At 45.4% G+C, this 22,126-nt stretch overlaps 2 protein-coding genes and 1 pseudogene across 4 annotated transcripts in view; 1 reads left to right on the top strand and 2 right to left on the bottom strand.

Annotated features, from left to right (window-relative positions):
• Positions 1–1,865, bottom strand: part of UROC1 (urocanate hydratase 1) — a 51,593-nt gene extending 49,728 nt beyond the window's left edge. The window contains exon 1 of one of the 2 annotated variants that reach the window (XM_045187988.3): positions 1,661–1,865. In XM_045187988.3, coding sequence (XP_045043923.1) covers positions 1,661–1,786 — 126 coding nt within the window. In that variant the 5' untranslated portion in view covers positions 1,787–1,865. The remainder of the gene's footprint in view (positions 1–1,660) is intronic. The other variant, XM_024580603.4, reaches the window with a different exon arrangement.
• Positions 1,866–6,241: 4,376 nt separating this feature from the next.
• CHST13 (carbohydrate sulfotransferase 13) overlaps positions 6,242–22,126 on the top strand; it is a 61,930-nt gene continuing 46,045 nt past the window's right edge. The window contains exon 1 of one of the 2 annotated variants that reach the window (XR_008425421.2): positions 6,242–6,911. Coding sequence is in view for 1 of the 2 variants with exons in the window: in XM_053913376.2 (XP_053769351.1) it covers positions 6,815–6,911 (97 nt within the window). In the remaining variant the exon portion in view is untranslated. The remainder of the gene's footprint in view (positions 6,912–22,126) is intronic. The other variant, XM_053913376.2, reaches the window with a different exon arrangement.
• LOC112322805 (bifunctional phosphoribosylaminoimidazole carboxylase/phosphoribosylaminoimidazole succinocarboxamide synthetase pseudogene) lies at positions 19,708–21,027 on the bottom strand (annotated as a pseudogene).

The following is a 22,126-nucleotide window of genomic DNA, read 5'->3' as shown; positions in this document are numbered from 1 at the left end:
ACTCCTGTCCCCACTCCCCAGGTAAGGGATTTTATCGAGGCTTCAACACATAGGTATGATTAATTATTAATTCATTCTCCAGTCCCTCTCCTCTCTCTGGACCATGTGGGGTAAGACTGAAAGTTCTCAACTTTGCTAATCATGGCTTGGTCTTTCTGGTCACCAGCCCTCATCCAGGAGCCCACCTAGAGTAGCATCCTTAGAACAAAAGATGCTCCCAACTCCTATCATGTAGGAAATTACAACCGATTTAGGAGCTCTTGTCAGGAACTGGGATCTAAAAGCAAACGTTAGCAGGAAGGGGATAGAGAGGCAGATATAAATGCATGTATATTTCTTAATATTTCACAAGGACCAGCTGAAGGCTGACTAACCCTGGCACCCAGAAAGATTTAGCCCCTTCAAAAGCTCAAACTCCCCAGACCAGCAAGTCACCCCTACTCAAGAGCTTCATGACCCTCAAGCAGATGGCAACAAACACAGGCAAAGCTGAGGTGGCCCTTGCTCCTCAGGCTCCCAGGTGCCCTACTCTCGGCACAAGACACCATGGAAGCTGACTACCAGCATAAAACCATAAGGGTGTCATCAGAGATGTGTAGGTGGTAGAGCCTTTCAGGCCCTCTTGGTCAAAGGTTCAGGCACTGGCAGCCAGCAGGGAGGCAACTGAGTGGGAGAAAACATGAACCTTTGTTTTGACAAGGCTGAGCTGGGCCAAATAGACCAAGCAATGACGACAAAGTTGATGGATGGGGGGTGGGGCAGAGTTCCCTGCCCCCACCCTTCCTCAAGGCTGGCTCCTCTCAGCCCCACCTGCAGCTTCCCACCTCCAGTGTCCACCAGCCCCCACCCCCACCATTCCCCAGTGTCCCCCAGTGCCCTGTTTACCCCTTTCTGGGAGGCACTTGGCAGAAAGTGGAGGGGACAGTCCCTCTAAGGGTAGCAGTCTTTATTCAGGGTGGGGTGGTGGGATTTCTCTCTTAATCTTTGTGCTTAATATTTTCGACTTTCCCTCTACTCTTCCTGAAATTCTTGAGTAATTTTGAGTAAAGAAGACGTAGGGGAAAACTATTTACATGACCTTGTACTTTGTTTCATCTGGTCTCCTTTAGTACCCTGTGGTATAATTATTTTCTTCCCTAGCTTACAGAGGAGACAAGTGGGATTCCCAGACAGTCTGACTGCCTGAGGTGCTGGCTGGAGGGACCGTGGGAGATCAAACAGGGGTGCCTGGCCTCCCAACCAAATCTCACCAGTAACTTCCCCATAAACAAAAATAAGAGCTGACCTACTTATAGGGTAGAACTTCAAAGTTATGTGTGTGTCTGGGTCAGAAAGGTACATGTTTTGCTGCTGCATGTTTGGGGCACTTCACACTGGCCCGGGTCCTCCTTGGACTGGAAGCAGTCATGGCACCATCACTTACTGGTTGGGTGACCTTGAGCCTCAGGGTCCTTATAGATGGGGACCATAATCCCACACCCAAGGGAGAGAGTGAGGGATATAGGATGTCATGGAGTCTGACACACATGGGTTCCCCCACCTCCACTGGGACCCCCCCCACCCCACTGGAAGCTCCTACAGAGAGAAGAAGTAGGAAATACCCACCAAGAACCACTCAGAGGGCAAAGGGTCCCAGCAGGAATAGGGCTCCACTTCTTACCTGCTCCTCTGCAGGGTTGAGGCCAGGGGTCCTGACTGGGGCATGGGGCACCCCAGCCCAGCGACCCTGGTTCTCCGGGAGGGGCCGCAGGGGCAGGCCAGAACACAGTGCCTGGAGGCTAGACATGTCTGTCTGAGTCCGAGGTAGTGGTTGGCTTAGTGGAGAGGTCAGGGAGAGACTGGGCAGTTAAGGTCTAGCTGGGAGGGAACCTCCAGCCCTAGCCACCTCCTCCAGCCCTTCATTGGGCCTGCAGAAGTTATGTGTAGGTCACAGAGTCATTGGCCTCTAGGCTGACTAGAGGGGAGGAGGGTCATTGTTCTGGGGAGAGGCAGGCTTAATACAGGGGAGATGGCTAGGTGGGGGTTCATTTGCCCTGTTAGTGGGGCTTGAGTAGGTTGTAAATTTAGGTTCTGACTTTGGGGGCTGGTGGGGCTCTAATAGGTATCATACCATATTATGTTGGGGTTTGTATCTTGATGATGGGGAGCCATATGATACTGAATGTGGCACAGAAGGAGGAATATGTGTAGAAAGAAGGCAGTGCCTCTTATACCCTTTCTCCCTGCCTCCTGTTTATGTGTGTGTGTTTGCGGGGGGGGGGGGGGGGGGGTGACAAACCTGGCAGCAGCCCACCCAGCAGCAGGTGTATCCTCCTTGGCTTTCATTCCAGTGCACACTGTCTCATCCCTTCCCAAAGCTCTGCAGATGGCTCTCATCTCCAATCCCATTAATGACTCTGGGAGAAAGCACTCTTCCTTAGTGCTATGCTATGGACAGGAAAGTAAGGCCTAGTCTCACTCTCATAGCCAGGAAGTCACTGCACTTAAATCCTGGTGGTCCTGGGAGGCAGCGCCCTTGGATGGGAATCTAGCTCAGCTCCTGACCAGTCCTGTGGCCTTGGGACTAGCCCCAATTTACACAAATGGGTGGTAATTAACCATCCAAGCTGCAGGAGGTACAAATTGGTTATGTAAGCACCCAGTGTGGACCTAAACCAGAAGGTGAAAAGATCAGCTGACACCTTCCGAGTGCTCACACTTCTGAGCACACCACATGAACCAGTTCACTTTGTCCTCTCATGGTTTGTGGGCTTCACTGTCCAATTTTATGGATGTGGAAACAGGTCTAGAGAGGTGATGGGACTTTCCCAAGGCCACACAGCTGGTAATGAGTAGAGCTAGGATTTAAATCCTTGGATCTCAGAGGCCTGGCTGTAGCCCTTCTCTAGGTTTACTCCTGCTGTGGCTGGCACAGTGAGCTTGTGGTTGCTGGGGTCTTCACCAGCAGAGAGGCTGCCTTGAAGGGCAAGCAAGCAGAGATACACTCTTGTTTGCTACCCAGCATTCATTCATTTACTCTGTCTTTCTAACAGGATTGACAGAGCACCTTCCTGTGCCAGGCCCAGTGGATGTCCCCACAAGTTCTTGGCTGCCCCTTACCCTACCCCTCGTGGCATGCACCGTACACATCTTGACTGTCAGTGGCTGGCACTTGCATCTTTCTGTTGGAGGGATGCTTCTGGTGGCTTAGGGCCTGCTCATCCAACTCAGAGGTGGGCTGGGAGGGCTAGAGAAGCAATGGCTCCTCCCCAGCTGCCCTGGGAGTAGCCAGAAGCTAGTGACAGGGGAAATGGAGATTAGTGGATAAATATCTCAGCTCCCTTGGCTCTCCCCAGGGTGTGTAGGTCAGCGGGTAATAAGTCAGGAGAAATGTTCTGTACTGTCTCCAGTCTCCCAGTAGAACTGGACTGAGTCCGCCCCACTCCCAGTACCACACCCTTAACTGGTGACTTTGCCCTCCTGGCCCCACAACCTGACTAGACGGCTTTCAACAAACTAGCTGTACTTAAACTTCCCCTCAGGACTTGTTTCTGGGGAAGTTTCTTCATATGAAGCTTCTTCAAAAGAAGCCAAAATTCTAACAGTTTGTGAGAAATCTCCTGACTTCAAATGTTTGCAACCAATTTAAAAAATTTTAGACTTTGTATTGAATAAGGTGAGTGGAATGTATCAATGCCAATGTCCTGGCTATGATACTATACTATATACTCTAGAAGAAGTTATCACTGGGGGAACAGGGCACATGGGATCTCTCTATGTATTATTTCTTACAACTGCATCTACAAGTATTCCAAAATGAAGAGTTTAATTTTCAGAGTTTAATTCTTTTAATCCTCAAAAGAATGAGGATCTCACAGATGGCAACTATGGTAACTATGATTGGTAGATTCAAACCCTGGCTATACCACTCACTAGCTTGCGTGTCCTTAGGTAAGTTACTTAGCCTTCCTGACTCGGTTTCTTCATTTATAAATGGAAAACAATAACAGTTCCTATTTCATGGGATGCATCTGAGAATTAAATGAGATAATACATGTGAAGGTCTTAGAATAGTGACTGGCACAGAAAAAACACCAGAGAAGGGTAAAGTATTGTTATTTTCTAATTGTTGCCATTATCAAAAGAGCAAGGAACAGAGTAATGTATGTAGTACAAAATGTACAGGAAAGAAAAATGTATATATATTTATCTCTGAGCAACACACAGAAACTGGAGAGAGATGGGGAGGGAAGGAGATTTTCACTGTAAAACTCTTTGGTGTTTTCAACATGGTCAATGTGCTAAATAATACGGAAGTGTACATTTCAAACTAATTAATTTTGTTATGTGTATATGACCTTAATTAAAAAAAACTGATGTTTTTAAAGTTGGAGCCTTGGATAAACCAAATAACTAAATCTTAAAACTAGTAAGGAGTAAAGAAAGGCAGGGAGGCACTTCAAGCCAACCCCACGTACCCAGGACTCCAGGCTACTCAGATCCACTGACCACTGAGCTCCAGTGTGAAAGGGTGCCCTCGGGGAAAGCCATTGCGGGACAGCCCAGTCCCAGCTGCCCTTCAGATGCAGTAGGATGAGACCCCTAGTGGGAAGCACCCCACTGATCCACTTCCCCAATTCCTTCCCCAAATTTGACCCATAAAATTTTGAGCAAAATGTAAAATGGTTTTTTTAAGCTGCTAAATTTTAGGGCAGTTTGTTACTTAGCAACAGCAATGGATCCCTGCCTCAGGGCCCCCACAAGGGCCATTACTCTGCCTGGAAAGCTCCCCCTACGTGCCCCTAATCTGCATGGTCCTCCTCACCTGATTTACATTTCTGCTCAATGCCACTTCCCTGAGGCCTGCCACTACCACCCTTGTGTGCGCAACATACCACTTCCCATTTCTTTATTCTGCTTTTATTTCCTTCACAGTACCATTTACCACCTGTCATAATTTAATATATTTATTCTTATTTTCTATGCCTTCCGCCATCTATAGAACAAGGCACAGTGTATCTGCCTTGTTCTCAATACAGGAGCCTTAGCACAGAGTGGGTATTCAATATCTGTTGAATGAAAGAATGCATATGAACCCCTGTGAGAGGGCAGAGGCTGCAGAGGGCTCTTTCTTAGGCAAGCTACTTAGGCCCTAGGCTTCTGGTGGAGTATAGTCACCCTCCTACCCCAAGACTCAACACTAGGGCTCCACATGGTCCTCTCCTAGGATTTTTCTGGACAAGGGTGAGCTGAGATGTTGTTCTCAACTTTGGCCACCAGGTGGCAGCCCAGGAAGCCAAGACTTGTGCCCTAAGCACTCCAGGGCCAGGTACTCCTTACAGAGAATGCTTGTCTGGGGGGAGGCTCAGGAATGCAGGTGTAGATTAGATTTGGGGACTGCTGAGGGTGTGGATGACAGGGAATTTCTGGGTCCTGGGGCCAGAGTAGCAGCAGCCTTCCCTGAGGGCCAGTCCAGGGGTGAGTTAGATGCTCCCCAAGGCTCTCTGTCCGAGTCCCCTGGAAAGCTATAATAAGGAGCTGCTGGATTTATTTGAGAGCTGGGTTTCTCATCCCTCTGCTATTTAAGACCTATCATCACCCTTTGGTGCCATATCTTTAAGCCAAAAAAAGAAAATAACCCAAAACCAAAAGACAAAAAACCCTACTATTTACTTGATGTGCTTCCTTAAATAGACCTTTAAAAGTTAAATAAAGGTAACAGGAAGGAATTTTTATATCACCACCACTCTAACTTACAGAAATAGGCAGTAACTATAAAAGTTAATAATCACTAAGATCAAGTACTTAGATGGCATTCACTGAGTGTCAGATGTTCCAAATATGTCCTATATCTCATTTAGCCCTCACAACACCACGAGCTGTGTCCTAGTACTATCCCATTGATCAGGGAACTGGAGCACAGAGAGGCTAGGCTATTTTCCTGATCTCACACAGGCACCAGTAGGGTTTGGAGTTACCAGATTTTTCAAGAGCTGTTTAAAAACTGGAGTTTACTGCAGCAGCCTTTCCCACACACGCAAAGGGCTAAGTGTTGGCTCAAGTGCGCATGCACACATCTGTGCACCTACCACTAGCTGCACCTCTTGTCCCCTGCTAGCCTGCCTTCTGGGCAGCAAGACCCTGGAGTCAGTCCTGGTCTCCTCACCCGACAAGACTAGCTGGATGGGTTTATCTTTCCAGGGCTGGACTTTACTCTTATCCTCTCACACACTGGAGTCCTCAGCAAGTTCTGAGTGCTCACCTGGAGTCTGGAGCAGTTGTGAATGACCGGGTGAGGCACAATAGTCCTGTTGCCCGTTGGAGATATAAACTGAGGCCTTCACCTCTTCTTCCGAAGTGTGGCTAGGACCTGCGAGAGCCAGAATTCAGGCAAGACCTGGAGCCACCTGTGGAAAACAAGGCTACATGAGGACCTTGGAGGGAAGGAAAGGACACTCTTAGGTCTGATTCTGAGGATGAGGGCTCTCTGGATTGTCCTTTAGGGAGCCTGGCTTGTACAGCAAAAAGAGGAGGGGCGACAGAGCTCTCTCCACCTAGGCTCCATTCCTCGCACCCTGGACGGCTGCCCTGTTTGATCGTGGCGGGGTGAGGAGACTGGCAAAGGCCCGCCGACCCGCCCTCGCCCACTTCTCCAGTCCCCAGAGGGTAGTGCCACGTCTGCGTGGCCCCCGCGACCCTCGCGACCCCTTGAGAAGGCCCTCGCACCCCCGCGCCGCGCGCTTTGGTTTGCGCCGCCTGGAGAGCCGGGCGGGTCTTGGGCTGGCGCCGCAGCCCCGCCGGACACCCGGACTGTGGCACCGCGCGCTCGCACAGGATGGGCAGGCGCCGCTGGAGGCGGCTAGTGCTGGTGGCAGCGACTCTGAGCGCTGCACTTCTGCTTCTGGGTGCCGCGACCCGCGCCCTGCTCCCGGGTGAGTGCCAGATGGGCCGGGGGCCTCCCCACCCGTGGCCAGACCCCTTAACGGGCAGGAGCACCTGTAGTCTGCTCCCGGGCTAGGGGGTAGGGATGGGTGGGCCCAGAAATGCTCTAGATCCTCCACCTGTGCCCAGCTCCCCGCAAGGTCTTGCTACCCTCGGGAGTTGGCATCCCAACGCCCGGGAATGGGGATCGTTCGGGCTTCACAGCCTGTGCCTGGTGACCCGGGTTAGTGGTAGGTGTCGGAGTGCGTTTGGCCCAAAGAGGAAGGCAGCTTCCTTTACCTCGCCGCATCCCTTTATCGCCGGTAGCACCCGATGGGTCAACCTTGCACTCGTGGGAGAGAGCTTGATGCTTCTGCGTCCCCATGGTGGTCCCTCTGTGCGACTGGCGCTGCTCCCTGGAGTGCCCTGCTCCACCCTGAAGTTCACACTGACAAGGACTTGAGGCTCCTTTGCATCCATTTTATGGTGTGGTTGGAGAAACTGAGGCAGCCAGTCAGGACCCCGCATGTGCTGAGATTTCACTGGTGTCATCTCAGATCCTCCCGCCCAGGGGTGTCAAACTCATTTTCACAGGGGGCCACATCAGCCTCGGGGTTCCCTTCAAAGGGCTGAATGTGATTTTAGGACTGTATAAAGGTAACTACTTCTTAACAGTTAAGCGAGAGCTCCGTGCTGCTACCAGGTAGAAACAAGGTTTAGGGTGTGGGGGGTGAGGGGATAAAACTAGGTGGAAGGCCGGATTTGGCCCACAGGCCTTGTATTTGCCATCTGTGCTCTATCCCATTTCACAGAGAAATGAAGGGATGGGTGTGGATGACTAACATGCTGGCTGCACAGTCTCTTTGCAACTGTGCTCTGTTTAACACTGTTGACCACATGTTTGCTGGGCACCTCCTGGTGCCAGGCCTCTAGAGTCTAGGGCTGGAAACACCATTTTGTAATATCCCTGCTCTCACAGATCTTATGTATTTCTTATTAAAACCCACATCTCCAGTCTGCATCATCTGCCACTGAGGCACACCCAAGGAACACCACTGTGCTGCTATACTAGATCACCCACCAGCTGACTAGTCCACAGGGTCTTGCCGGGATGCTGTAGCCTACTGCCACCCCCACCTCACCCAATTCTGACCTTGCATCCCCTTCCTAGCTTCTCAGGGTTTGAACATCTTTCCTGATGTTGGAAGTAATGGTTGTTTTTCTTGAGCCTAGCTGGGCCTATGTCCACTTCCAGGGAACCTTAAGGTTGAGGTTGTAGAAGTAAGGGTGTGGAAGGAGGTTGAGAGGGAGAAAAGGATTTGTTCCCAGGGGAGCCTACCCCCTCCATTCCAGGCTGGATTGCTGCCCTCCCCTTCCTCCAGGCCATGTCTGTTCTCTTATAGTCCACAACTTCCTGTCTGAAGTTCAAGGGTGATGTGTGTTAACAGGAGGGGACCCTGACGATCTCCCAATCTCCTTCCTCTTCCCTCTCCATCATCCTAAACATTCTGACACCACAGCACCTGGAGACACAGTACTTATAGACAACTGCAGGCCAGGCACAGAGTCGATGATGGTCACAGCATCCCCACAGTTGTGCAGCACTGTGGCCCTATAGGCTTATAATGTTTATAATGAAATACCAGTATTTTTGTCCTATGCAGAATAAATGCAGAAGTGCCCAATGAATGCTGGGAGCCAAGGTGTCAGAACTGAGGAGGGTGGGTGAGGACTGAGATTGGCTTGGTTTAGGAGCCAAGCAGGACCCCCTGAGGACTCAGCAGCAGCCCCTCAGTGCAGAGGTCAGTGGCCATTTCGGGGGCAGCCAGAGGTCTGAGCATACTTGCCTTGCAGTGAGCCATCTGCAGGGACCCAACCCATAGATTGTCCCTCAATGCCTTGCTTCGGGCTCCCCCAGTACCCTACTCTGCACACCCTGACTCCTTCCCCAGTTCTGGACCCTGGTTCCTCACAGGCAAGAAAGGAATGAGAGACTGGGAGCCACCTAGAGGACTGTGTCCCACTGAGGACAACTCAACTCAGACCCACTAAAACCAGATGGGTCTGCCTTCAGGCATGGCTGGATCCAGGGACTCAAACCATGTCTCCAGCTGTAAGTTTGACTTTTCTCTATAGTGGTTTCACTCCTAGTTCCCATAGCCAAAAAGAGGGCTCTTACCAACAATTCCAGCTAAAGTCCCAAAGATTTGTCTCATTGGCTTAGATTGGGTCACATGATACCCACTGCTGAGATAATTGCTGTGACAGAAAGGAACAGAATGTTCTGAATGGTCAAGCCTGGTCACATACCCATTCCAGCAGGTATGGGAAAAGGGCAGCCTATCAGAACCACATGGACTGAATATAAGTGGGTTTGCTCCCAGAGGGAGATAGGTAGGCTAACAAAAGAAGGAGGAGAGGCTTCTGGAAGCCCAATCAATAGATACTCATTATCCTGCTGTCCATTCCCAGGTACTGTCAGAGTGTCCACAGCTCCAAGATACCTTCCAGGCCTTCAGAGAGTACTGTGAGAAAAGGCAGGCTGGCAAGATGGATGACTCACCAGAGTGGGGATTGGTAGTCCAATTTGTAGAGGACGAAACTTAGATCAGACAAAATGAAATGCTTTGCTCAAGGTCACTTAGCTAGGAAGTGTGGGACCAGGATAAGTCCTCGGCTAAATCCTAAACCCTTGTGCTTTCCACTCTACAGGGCTCTATCTCTCTCCCTGCCTCCAAAAATAGGTAGAGTTGCATTTTACCTATGAAGGGTTTGTCAACGTGTTTCTTGCTCGGTCTGATCACCGGAGTGAATGTCCCTGACCCAGGGTCACATAGGTCACCCCAGAAGGCCTAGCTTACCAGAGGAACTGAATGGGTTAGGGCAGACTCCAGCAGTAAGGCCTGGGGCTCCTGCCTGTCTGATCTTGCAACACTAGCCCAGTTAGAACTTATTAACCAGAAACCATGTGTCGTAATCTTTGCTTACCAGGCTGAGAATCATCATCGTTCCCCCCAAATGGTGAAGCTTCAAATCCCCCATCCAACAATTTGTACCCTACCCCACCCCACCCCCATCAAGGAGAGACTGAGCTTTCCCTTGGGGGTGAGCATGCAAGGACAATTTGTCTTTTGTGTGGCGTTTCACCCACCAGCCTGTGGGCACTGTGAGGATAGGTTTTGGGCAGGGTGGAGTGGGTGCTTGAGAGTCAGGATGGCATGGCTTGCATTAAAGGTGCCATATGCTGTGGCCTGGGATAAAGTCCTGTTTCTGGCCCTTACTTGCTGGGAGTCCTCAGGTATGTTGCTTTGCCTTTCTGATCCTGTTTCCCCATCTGTTAGGTTGGGATAATAAGAGTTTCTACCCAATAGGAGAAAGCATCAATGTGCACAAATCAGAGTACAGGGCATGGTACCTGCCTGGAATTTTGTGGGCCTGGCTCCCCTAACCAGGCCAAAGCCTTGCCTCCTTTTCTGACTGCTGCACAATCCTAGGAGCTTCTGGCCCACATGCAATGGGCACTGCATGATGTAGGATTGATCTTCACGCTGGCCCACTAGGCTGGGACCACAGCCTATCTGCAAGTCTGGGCTGCATGGTGTCAATGTCTTGGACCCCATGGGCATGGGCCTTTGGCTCTCCCAGACTGTTGGAAGCTCATTCCCCAATGCTAGTTTGTCGGAGCTATTTCAAAATCATTCTGTTTCATGGCTGTTATCTCTCTGATTCTGCCTGTTTCTTTTTCTCCCAGGCTCCGTCCCTGTCATTGTGTGTAGCTCTCACTCTCTCTGTCTTGGTCTGTCTGTGTCTTTGGCACCCAGCCTCTCTTCCTCCCCCTCCTATTGCCCTCTCCCTCTTCTCCCTCCCCCTCTCTCCATAACCTCCTGCTATTTTTGTGTTCTTTTTCAAAGCAGAACCCCCGTGTGGTTTTGCCTGTGGTGGCTGTGGGCTGGCCAAGTTCTTTATCTTAGGCCCAGGCCTCTGCCTGACCATGAGACTGGGCCTGCCCACCTGGCTTTCCCTGGCCTCTCTGCTCCACAACACCCTGGGCAGGGGGGCTGGGACCTGGGGCCCAATGAAAGGGCTGAGGAGAAAAGAAAGAGGCCATGGCCAGGTGGGACTTGAGTGATGGCAGCAGAGATTGGGGGAAGCCTTAAGGTGGCCCTGTTTGGGGCCAGTCCCTACCCTAGAACCTGTTGGGGGGCTTTAACACAGCCCCCCAGTCCGCCATGGATGAAGAAAAAGACTACCAAGACATGATCTGCTTGGGGAGGAAAGGTAGCCGCTTCTCTCAAAGGAGAAGGGCCCAGAGCCTCTCTCTCCAGGGGCTTTTATTAGGTTCATTTGCATAGGAATACAGATAAAGCTCATCAATCATTGTCAGCCAGTAAGGGTTAAACAATACAAGATTTACAAAGATTACAAGATTACAAGATTAATACAATCTTTGTATTAATACAAGATTAATACAAAGTTGAGAGAACTTTGAGGGCTTATTCTGAGTTACAGCCAATTAGTTAGAGTAAAACTTTAGGCGCCAGACTCATTTCAGGTCTGGACCCTTATCTTTTAAACTGAGGGTACAAATTAAGTAGGTTTCACAGGAATGTATGTATTTTTCTTAGGCCTGATTCCCCAGGGAATCCGACCCTCCCAGCACAGGACTGCACTGCCCTCTGTTATTGCTTCAGGCTTAAGTCAGGCAAGGGAAGTAAGGCAGCCAAGAGATTAGGAGACTTCTTGCAGACAGAATGAGGACTCAGGCTATTTCAAAGCCAAGGGGCGAGGGTCCATCACCCCCTTTTTCCACAGCCCCCCAAGTCCTTCCCTGCGAGCTTATTCCTGGTGACCAGAGCCTGTCTTAGGTTGATCCTCCCTTGAGGATTCTTACCCGTCATTGGCCAACTGGCCAAGCTCAGGGCCAAGCAGGGTGAAGTGGGCAGAGGTGGCACACCTGCCAGGGAGATAAGCTTTGTCTCCTTAGTGGCTTATGGTCCCAACTCTGACTCAGCCTTAACCATGGGGGGTTACAGCCTCTGAAACCAGGCAGGGCGGTTCCCACTAAGAACCCCAGCCTCTAGCGGTCCAGAATGGGGGTCTGGACCCTGTGATCTTCAAGGCATTCCCTTCTGACCTCCTAGACCCATCTGTCCCTCTCTATGGCCAGCCTGCCCATCCCGGTGGACATGGGTTCCTCTAATCTGTGTGGTGGGGCTGAGTGGGTTTGGCTTGGTCCTGTAATTACTGGCCACAGCTACTCTGGGACTCTCTCTGGTTCCTGCTTCCTCCTTCCCCCCACCCACTGGCCTCTAGGGTCTGGTATGGGATCCACTCTGATGCAGGCTGTGGTCTGCCCAGGAAATGACAGGCCTTACCCATGGACTGGTGTTTTTGGAAGGCTCCAAGTTATGGGATCCTGGAGTAGAAAAGGCCTAGGTTTCCTCTCTGTCATTTGGGGTTCATCCTCCCACAACTCATGGGGTACCAGCTCTTCCTCAATCCTCACCTGTGACCCCTAGAGGAGCTCGTCACTGGGTGACCTTGTGCAAGAGGTAACACCTCTTAGAGCCTCCAGTTTGCCATCTGCAAAATGGTGAGAAAGTTTCTCTGTTCCACTCAGGCCTGTGAAAAGTGCTGTGTACTTTGGTACCAGCAGCTTCTAGAGGCTGCTGTCACACTTAGGCCAGCAGTGGTGGCGAGACCCACTAGCCCCTAACCCCCCTTACTTTAAGGGACTAGTCAACAGTCTACCCTGTCCTGTCAGCTCATTTTCTGATGACAGTGGCATTCTTGGGACATGTCTAACTGCCACAGGCCCCTGGCCTGGGTTTAGAGGCAGAGTTCCAAGTCCTGGGACCACTGATGAACCCCAAGACACAGGCAGGCCCTAAGGGCCTCATCTCTTCCATGTGCCCTGGGGACATTGGAGTGGCAGAAGTCCTGGGGCTGTCAGAAATGTTGTGGGAGCCCTAAACAGTGGGCTTCAGATGCACACAGAGGGTCTAGAGGCCAGGGCAAATCCATTCTGGCTGTTATGCATTCATTCAACCAGACTCTCTTTATGGAGCACACCCTCCATTAAGGCACCGTTCTACCCACTAGACATTGCTGTAGTGCAGCGATTCTCAGTCTGCACCCCAGCTCCCTAGCAGTAGCAGGAGCATCACCTGGAAACTATAGATTCTTAGGCCCTTCTTCAGACTTATTGGACTAGAAACTCTGGGCGTGAGGCACCACAACCTATGTTATAACAGGTCCCATGCATGCTAAAGTTTGAGAACCACTACTCATTGGTCAGTTTGCAGACAGGTCAGTTTATCAAATTATCCAAGTTTATTTGTTCACCAAAAGCTTATCTTAAGGAAAACTCTTAATTATTTTCAATGAATACATTCTTCTTAGTAGCATTTTAAACACTTCATTTTGTTGAAACCAAGGGTCATGGAAGCATTCATTCTTCTTATGACTACATTCTTTTCTCACATGTTCCCAAATTATTGAAGGTATTATTCTTATGAATATTTAATATTCTTTTCTTTTTTATTATTTTATTGTTGTTCAGTTACACTTATCTGCATTTTCCCCCACCACTTCCTGACACCCCAGACAAACCCACCTCCCTCCCTTGCTTCCACCCTCCCCCTTGGTTTTGTCCCTGTGTCCTTTACAGTAGTTTCTGAAAACCCTTCTCCCCACTGTCCCTTCCCCCTCTCTTCTGGTTATTGTTAGATTGTTCTTAATTTCAATGTCTCTGGTTATATTTTGCTTGTTTTTTCTTTTGTTGATTAGGTTCCAGTTAAAGGTGAGACCATATGGTATTCGTCCCTCACCGCCTAGCTTATTTCACTTAGCATAATGCTCTCCAACTCCATCCATGCTGTTGCAAAGGGTAGGAGCTCCTTCTTTCTCTCTGCTGTGTAGAATTCCATTGTGTAAATGTACCATAATTTTTTGATTCACTCATTTCCTGATGGGCACTTAGGTTGCTTCCAGTACTTGGCTATTTTAAATTGTGCTGCTATGAACATTGGGGTGCATAGGTTCTTTTGGATTGGTGTTTCAGGGTTCTTAGGGTATAATCCCAGCAGCAGAATTGCTGGGTCAAAAAGGCAGTTCCATTTTTAGTTTTCTGAGGAAATTCCATACTGTTTTCCACAGTGGCCTCACCAGTCTGCATTCCCACCAACAGTGCACTAGGGTTCCCTTTTCTCCACATCCTCTCCAACATTTGTCTGAGGATTTGTTTCTATTGGCCATTCTGACTGGTGTGAGGTTGTACCTCATTGTGGTTTTAATTTTCATCTCTCTGATGGCTAGTGATGCTGAGCATCTTTTCATGTCTCTGGGCCCTCTGTATGTCTTCCTTGGAGAAGTGTCTGCTCAAGTCTTTTGGCCATTTTTTAATTGGGTTGTTTGTCTTCCTGGAGTGGAGTCGTGTGAGTTCTTTTTATATTTTGGAGATCCAACCCTTGTCCGAGGTCATTGGCAAATATGTTTTCCCATATACTTGGTTCTCTTTTCATTTTAATGCCGTTTTCTTTAGCCATGCAGAAGCTTCTTAAATTGATGAGGTTCCATTTGTTTATTCTTTCATTTATGTCCTTTGTTGTAAGGGAAATATCAGTGAAGATGTTGCCGCATGGAATATCTGAGATTTTCCTGCAGATGTTTTCTTCTAGGACTTTTATGGTGTCACAACTTATATTTAAGTCTTTTATACACCTTGAATTTATTTTTGCGTATGGTGTAAGTTGGTGATAGAGTTTCATTTTTTTGCATGTAGCTGTCTAGATCCTCCAACACCATTTGTTGAAGAAGCTATTTTTACTCCATTTTATGCTTCTTTCCCCTTTGTCAAATATTAATTGACCATAGAGACTGGGTTTATTTCCAGGTTCTCTGTTCTGTTCCATTGGTCTATGTGCCTGTTCTTATGCCAGTGCCAGGTTGTTTTGATTACAGTGACCTTGTAACACAGTTTGATAGCAGTTATTGTGATCCCTCCTGCTTTGTTCTTCTTTCTCAAAATTGCTGCAGCTATTCGGGGTGGTTTATGGTTCCATATAAATTTTTGAAATGTTTGTTCTGTATCTGTGAAATATGTCATTGGTACTTTAATAGGGATTGTGTTGAATCTATATATTGCTTTTGGTAGTATGGCCATTTTGATGATGTTAATTCTTCCATCCAAGAGCATGGTACATGCTTCCATTTGTTTGTGTCTTACTTAATTGAATATTTAATATTCTTATGAAGTCAAGAATATTTTAAGATAGCCTTTGAATATATTTAAGTTTTTAACCCTGACTGGCGTGGCTCAGTTGGTTGAGCATCATCCTGTAAATTGAAAGGTTGGCAATTTGATTCCTGGTCAGGGCATATGCCAGGTTTGCAGGCCCAGTCCCCAGTCGGAGTGCATAAGAGAGGCAACCAATTGATGGTTCTCTTACACACTGATGTTTCTCTCCTGTTTCACTTTCACTTTCCCTCTCTCTAAAAATAAATAAATAAAATCTTCAAAAAATAATTTTTAATTACTTTATCATTGTTGAATCACAGTTGTCTGCATTTTCTCCCCACCCCTCACTCCCACCCCAGCCAAATCTACCTCCCTCCCTTACTTCCACCCTCCCCCTTGGTTTTGTCCATATGTCCTTTATAGTAGTTCCTGAAAACCCTTCTCCCCACTCTTCCCTCCCCCCTCCCTTCTGGCTATTGTTAGATTGTTCTTAATTTCAATGTCTCTGGTTATATTTTGTTTGCTTTTTTATTTTGTTGATTATGATCCACTCAAAAAATGTTTTTGAACTACATTCACATAAAATGTTCTTGGGTATTTTTTATGATCAATATTTTTATTTTCATTGAGATATAAGTTTGATCCCATAAAATTCACTATTTTAAAGTGTAAAATTCATTGGTTTTTAGAATATTCAAAGTTCTACGATGTCACCACTGTACAATTCCAGAACATACACCATTATCAGTCTCTCTCTATTTTCCCAGTCCTCATCCACCCCCAAGCCCTGGCAACCACTAATATATAATACTTTGTGTCTCTGTGAATTTGACTACTCAAGGCACTCATATAAGAGGAATTAAATGGTATTTTTCTCTTTGTGAAGAGTTTATTTCACTTAGCATAATGTCCTCAAGCTTCAACTATGTGTAGCATGTGTCAGAATTTCCTTCCTTTTCAAAGTTGGATAATCTATTGTACAAGTTGTACGTATAGTCCACATTTTATCATCATCTGTTGGTGGAAACTTGGATTGCTTCCACCTTTTAGTTATTGTGAATAATGCTGCAATGAATATGGGTGTACAAATATCTCTTTGAGATCTGCTTTCAGTTCTTTGGGATATATACTCAGAAGTGGAATTGCTGGGCTATATGGTAGTTCTATTCTAAATTTTTTTTATTTTCCACCATGGCTGTATCATTTTGCATTCCCACCAATAATGCACAGGAATTCCAATTTCTCCACATACATGCCAACACATTTTGTTTCCTGTTATTTTATTAGAAGCCATAGTAATGAATGTGAAGTGGTATCTCATTATAGATTTGACTTGGATTTCCTTAATTATTGGTGATGTTAAGCATCTTTTCAGGTACTTATTGGCCATATATTCTTTAGAGAAATGTGTATTCAAGTCTTCTGCCTAGTTTTGAATCACATTGTTTGTTTTTAGATTGTTGAGTTTTAAGAATTCTCTATAAATTCTTTACCAGATACATGATTTGAAAATATTTTCCCCTATTCTATGGGTTGCCTTTTTACTCTGGGATAGTGTTTTTTGATGCAAAAAATTTTTTAATTTTCATAAAGCCCAATTTATCTTTTTTGTGTGTGCCTTTGATGTCATATCCAAGAAATCATTCCTAAATCCACTGTCCTGAAGCTTTTGTCCTATGTTATCATCCAAGAGTATTAATGTTTTAGGTTTCGCATTTAGCACTTCAATCCATTTTGAGTTATTTTTCATATATGATGTTAGTTAAGGGTTCAACTTTATTCTTTTGCATGTGGATATCCAGTTTTCCCAGCACCATTTGTTTAAAAGACTGTCCTTGGCACCCTTGTTGAAAATCACATGTATGTAAAGTTTTATTTCCGGTCTTTCTATTCTATTTCATTGGTGTGTATTTCTGTCTTTTTGCCAGTGTCAGCCATTCTGTTTGGTTCACTGTTGCTTTGTAGTAACTTTTGAAATCAGGATGCATGAGTCTTCTAATTTTGTTCTTTTTATTTTGGCTATTTAGAGGTCCCTTGAGATTCCATATGAATATTAGGATGAGTTTTTCTATTTCTGCGCAAAATATCATTGGAATTTTGATAGAGATTTCATTAAATCTGTAGATCATTTTGGTAGTACTGATGTTTAACAGTATTAAGTCTTCTAATCCATGAACATGGGGTGTGTTTCCATTTATGTCTTCTTTAATTTTTTTAAAGAAGTGTTTTGTAGTTTTTATCATATTAGTCTTTCACATACTTGTTTACATTTATTCCTAAGTATTCTTTTTGATGCTATTGTAAATGTAATTGTTTTTTGTAATTTCCTTCTCCGACTGTTCAGTGTTTGTATATAGAAATGCAAATGATTTTTTGTGTATTGATTTGTAGCCTTCTAATTTGGTGAAATCGTTTATTAGTTCTCACAGTTGTTTTTTTTTTTTTCTGGAATCCTTAGGGTTTTCTACATATAAGATCATATCTTCTGGAAACAGAGAGCATTTTACTACTTCCTTCCAGTTTGAATGCCTTTTCTTTCTTTTCCTTGCCTAGTCACTCTGATTTGAATATTGAATAGAAATGGTGAAAGTAGACATCGTTTTGTCATGTTCCTGATATCAGAAGACAAGATTTTAGTCTTTCACCATTGATTATGATGTTCACTGTGAGTTTTTCATATATGACTTTTATTATGTTGAGGTAGTTTCCTTCTATTCTTTATTTTTAAGGGTTTTTTTTTTTTTTACCATAAAAGGGTGTAGGATTTTTTCAAATGCTTTTTGGAATCAATTGAGATGGTCTTATGTTTTTCCCTTTATTATGTTAATATGGTGAAATATATTGATTGATTTTTAAGATGGTGAACTCTCTTTGCAAGCATAAAGGAATAAATCCCACTTCTCCATGACATGTAATCTTTGAAAAAATAATTTATTAGCTTTCAATTATAATTGACAGTAATATTATGTTCTTTTGAGGAATTTATTGAGATGACATTGGTTAATAGGGTCATATAGGTTTCAAGTGTACATTTCTATGATACATGATCTGTACATTGTACTGTGTGCCCACCACCCAAAGTCAAATAATCTTCTGTCACCATTTATTCGATCCCTTTTACCCCTTAGTGCCCCCATCCCTTCCCTCTGGTAACCACCATACTGTCATCTGTTTGTGTCTCTGAGTTTCAGTTTTATATCCCACATATAAATCATATGGTTTTATATGAAATCATATGGTTCTTAACTTTTTCTGACTGACTTATTTCACTTAGAATAATATTTTCAAGGCCCATCCGTGTTGTTGCAAATGGCAGCATTTCATCTTTCCTCATGGCTGAGTAATATTCCATAGTATATATGTACCATATCTTATTTATCCAGTCCTCTATCAAAGGACACTTTGGTTGACTCCATGTCTTGGCTACTGTGAATAATGCTGCAATTAACATAGGGGTGCATATATCTTTGAAAATAAATGTTTTGAGTTTTTTGGGTAGATAAGCAGAACAAGGATTGCTAGATCATTATATTACTTTCAAGTGTACCACATAGTGATTAGACATTTATATAACTTATGAAATGATCACCCCAATAAATCTAGCACTCACTAGCTATTACAATATTATTGGCTAAATTCTCCATAACTATTTTGTAACTACCAATTCATACTTAATCCCTGTACCTTTTTCACCCATCCCCACACCTCCCAGCTTGCAACTGTCAAAATGTTCTCTGTATTTATGAGTCTGTTTCTGTTCTGCTTGTTTGTTGTTTTTTAGATCCCACATAGACAGGAACTCATCTGGTATTTTTCTTTGTCTTATTTTATTCAGAACACTACCCTCTAGGTCATCTATGTTGTTGCAGATGGCATGATTTTGTTGAGTCAGATTTTCTGTTTTTTTCTTTTTTTTAAAGATTCACTGAATCTTTTATTTGGAAGTCAGAGGTGGCTCTACTTTTCCCCATTGCAAATTACCCTCACAGCCATCAGAAGTTCTTGGAAAAGTCACCCTTCCAAGGCTTCCACAATGCCCCTTAACCTTATGTTGTCTTTTCCCTACCCTTACCATCAATCTTAACTTTTCTTTAAAAAAATTACAATCAAAACAAAACATCTCTATCAATAGCTTGAGATACACAACACTTTCTGAGATTTTGACTGCAAATAAAAAACCACCTCCTCAGAATTTTGTAAAGATCATATTAAGAACTATACTGCTCTATCACCCTTTCTAAGATAAAATGATTTTAACTTTCTAGAACTTATGGGTTGAGATATAGTTCAAGTACTAACTTCAGAGCTCTATAAGAGGACATTATTAGCATTTGAAAAATATATTTATGTTACCTACCTAACAATGACCATATAGTAGCTAAGAAGTTAATTTTAAAATGTCCTTAAGTATGTACATATATCTACTAGTCCATGAATCTACAGAAGCATTTATTCACTAATGGATTTTGTTTTCTCTGATTGATTTAAAATCTTTTCATCTTATTTTTTCTTCAGCGAAACTAGAAAGTTATAATTTTTCTCCTAAAAAAATGCAATGACGTTCTTTCTTAAATATTGTCCTTTCAGATTTTCTTGTCAGCCTGCTTCAGGGAAATCCATGTGTTCAATATACTTGCTCGCAGTTTGGCCCATACCAAATGGTTGTTTAATCCAAATATCTGAGCTGCAAACTGAGCTGATCCTTCTGCAGAAAGTATGGTTGAACAGCCAAGACCACTGGGTAGTCGAAGAGAAGATCACACATCCTGAGCTCCCCAGTCTGGAGTGAGGGGAGGACAGCTGATAACTGGATATGCAGTATTACCAGACATCACTGGTCCCAAACCATTGCTTCTGCCTGCCACAGTCACAAATATTGTAGGAATGCCATCCCCTTCATACTCTGCTTTAATCCTCAGAGTTTCATCTGGTCCTTTATGAACAGAGGTTACCTGAAGTTCACATGGAATGCCAAAATTTCCACAAGCCCTCTTGATTTTTTCACTATGACTGAGATCAGAAGTAGAGCCCATCAATACTACAACCCTGCATTGACTTTCTGGTTTCAGAAGCAACTCTACTCTTTCAGCAATCCACTCAAAATTTTTCTTAACCACCTGGAGCCCTTCAGGAGTTACTTCCTTGAGGTCACAATATGACTGTTTGTCCTTCTGTTGGCTTCGATCTCCTGATGGCCAGAGTCTCCAAGAATCATTATCAATAACATCAGCAAGAACAATTTCTTTGGTGGTGACATCCACACCAAATTCAATCTTCATATCAATCAGTGTACAGTCCTGGGGCAACCAGGATTTCTCCAGTATCTCAAACACAGCCTGCATAGCATGACTCATGATGTCAACCTCAGTCTGGCCTATAACAAGTCCAGCAAAGCAAAATTTTGCAGCAATGAGCTGTTCCTCAGACCACTGTGGATCGTTATTGGCATCATCCTTAAAAAACATCTCCACTTTAGGAGGGTAAAACTTGTACCCTTCCTTGACACCAGGATTTCTTTTGAGAAAAGAACCAGTTGCTATTCTTCTATAAACCCATTCAGTTGGAATCATTTCACACTTAGGTGCAATGAAAGTTGTCTCCCCACATTTTCTGGTGAAAGCAGTTTTGATACCTGCTTCCTTTAACAACTGGAAAATACAACTAGTAATTTTATTTGAGATTGTAGCTTTTCCTTCCAGGTGATTCTTTCTGGCTGTATTTCCTGCTGTAATCTGGTCCTTGGACTGCAGGAGGACTTTTCCAGCACTATCTACCAATTCATAGACTTCTTTTGTTTTACCCTCATAGAGTTTTTTACCAATGTTCAGTACCTGGGCTGTCGCCATTATCCTGGGTGGGCAGGGGCCAGTGGCCACGCTACGACTCTGTAAAAGAGGAGTGGTCAGAGAGGCTGACAAGGTGAGGGGAGACGCAGCCCACAGACACTCCTCCGGCGGGGCAAGGGAACCTAGAACTTGTGCTCTGGCCCGTAACCACAGCAGATGCACATGGTCTCTGCCCACTCACAGGGACTGCGACTCTCAGAGCCTTGAGTCAGATTTTCATTGCATATTTCATATGCACCATTTCTTTATCCATTCATCTTTTGATGGTCACTTACGTTGCTTCCATATCTTGGCTATTGTAAATAATTTCACAATGAAAATATAGATGCAGACTTTCAGCCAAGATGGAGACATAGGTAAACACATTGTGCCTCCTCGCACAACCAAATGGACAACAACAAATTGAAAAACAAAAAAACCCCAGAACTGACAGAAAATTGAACTGTGTGGAAGACTGACAACCAAGGAGTTAAAGAAGAAACATTCATCCAGACCAGTAGGAGGGGTGGAGACAGGCAGCCAGTGGAGAGGATGCACAGTGGCTGGAGGACCAGGGCAGGCAGTGGCTGATGGACAGGGTAGTCCCACATTTGAGTGCAGATAAACTGGGAGGAACAACTGGGGAGTGATATAGACCGTGCAAACCAGGGTTCCAGTACTGGGAAATAAAGCCTCCAAGCCTCTGACTGAAAACACCTGTGGAGGTTGAGGCGACAGGAGAAACTCCCAGTCTCACAGGAGAGGTCATTGGAGAGACCCACAGGGCCCTAGAATGTACACAAACCCACCCACCCAGGAATCAGCACCAGAAGAGCCCAATTTGATCGTGGGTAGCAAGGGAAGTGACTAAAAACCAGCAGAGAGCGGAAGAAGCAGCACTGTACCCTCTTGGACTCCTCCCCCACACACAGCATCACAACAGCATCACAGCCACTTGGGTTGCCCTGCCCTGGTGAACACCTAAGGCTCCACCCCTTATACATAACAGGTGGACCGAGAGGGAAAAAATGGCCCAAATGAAAGAACAGAACAATGCTCTGGAAAAAATACAACTAAGCGACAAAGAGATAGCCAACCTATCAGATGCACAGTTCAAAACACTGGTAATCAGGATGCTCACAGAACTGATTGAGCTCAGTTG

The sequence above is a fragment of the Desmodus rotundus genome, chromosome 10, assembly GCF_022682495.2.
Source record: "Desmodus rotundus isolate HL8 chromosome 10, HLdesRot8A.1, whole genome shotgun sequence".
Lineage (NCBI taxonomy): Eukaryota > Metazoa > Chordata > Mammalia > Chiroptera > Phyllostomidae > Desmodus > Desmodus rotundus.
This window is presented reverse-complemented; position numbering and strand designations above follow the sequence as displayed.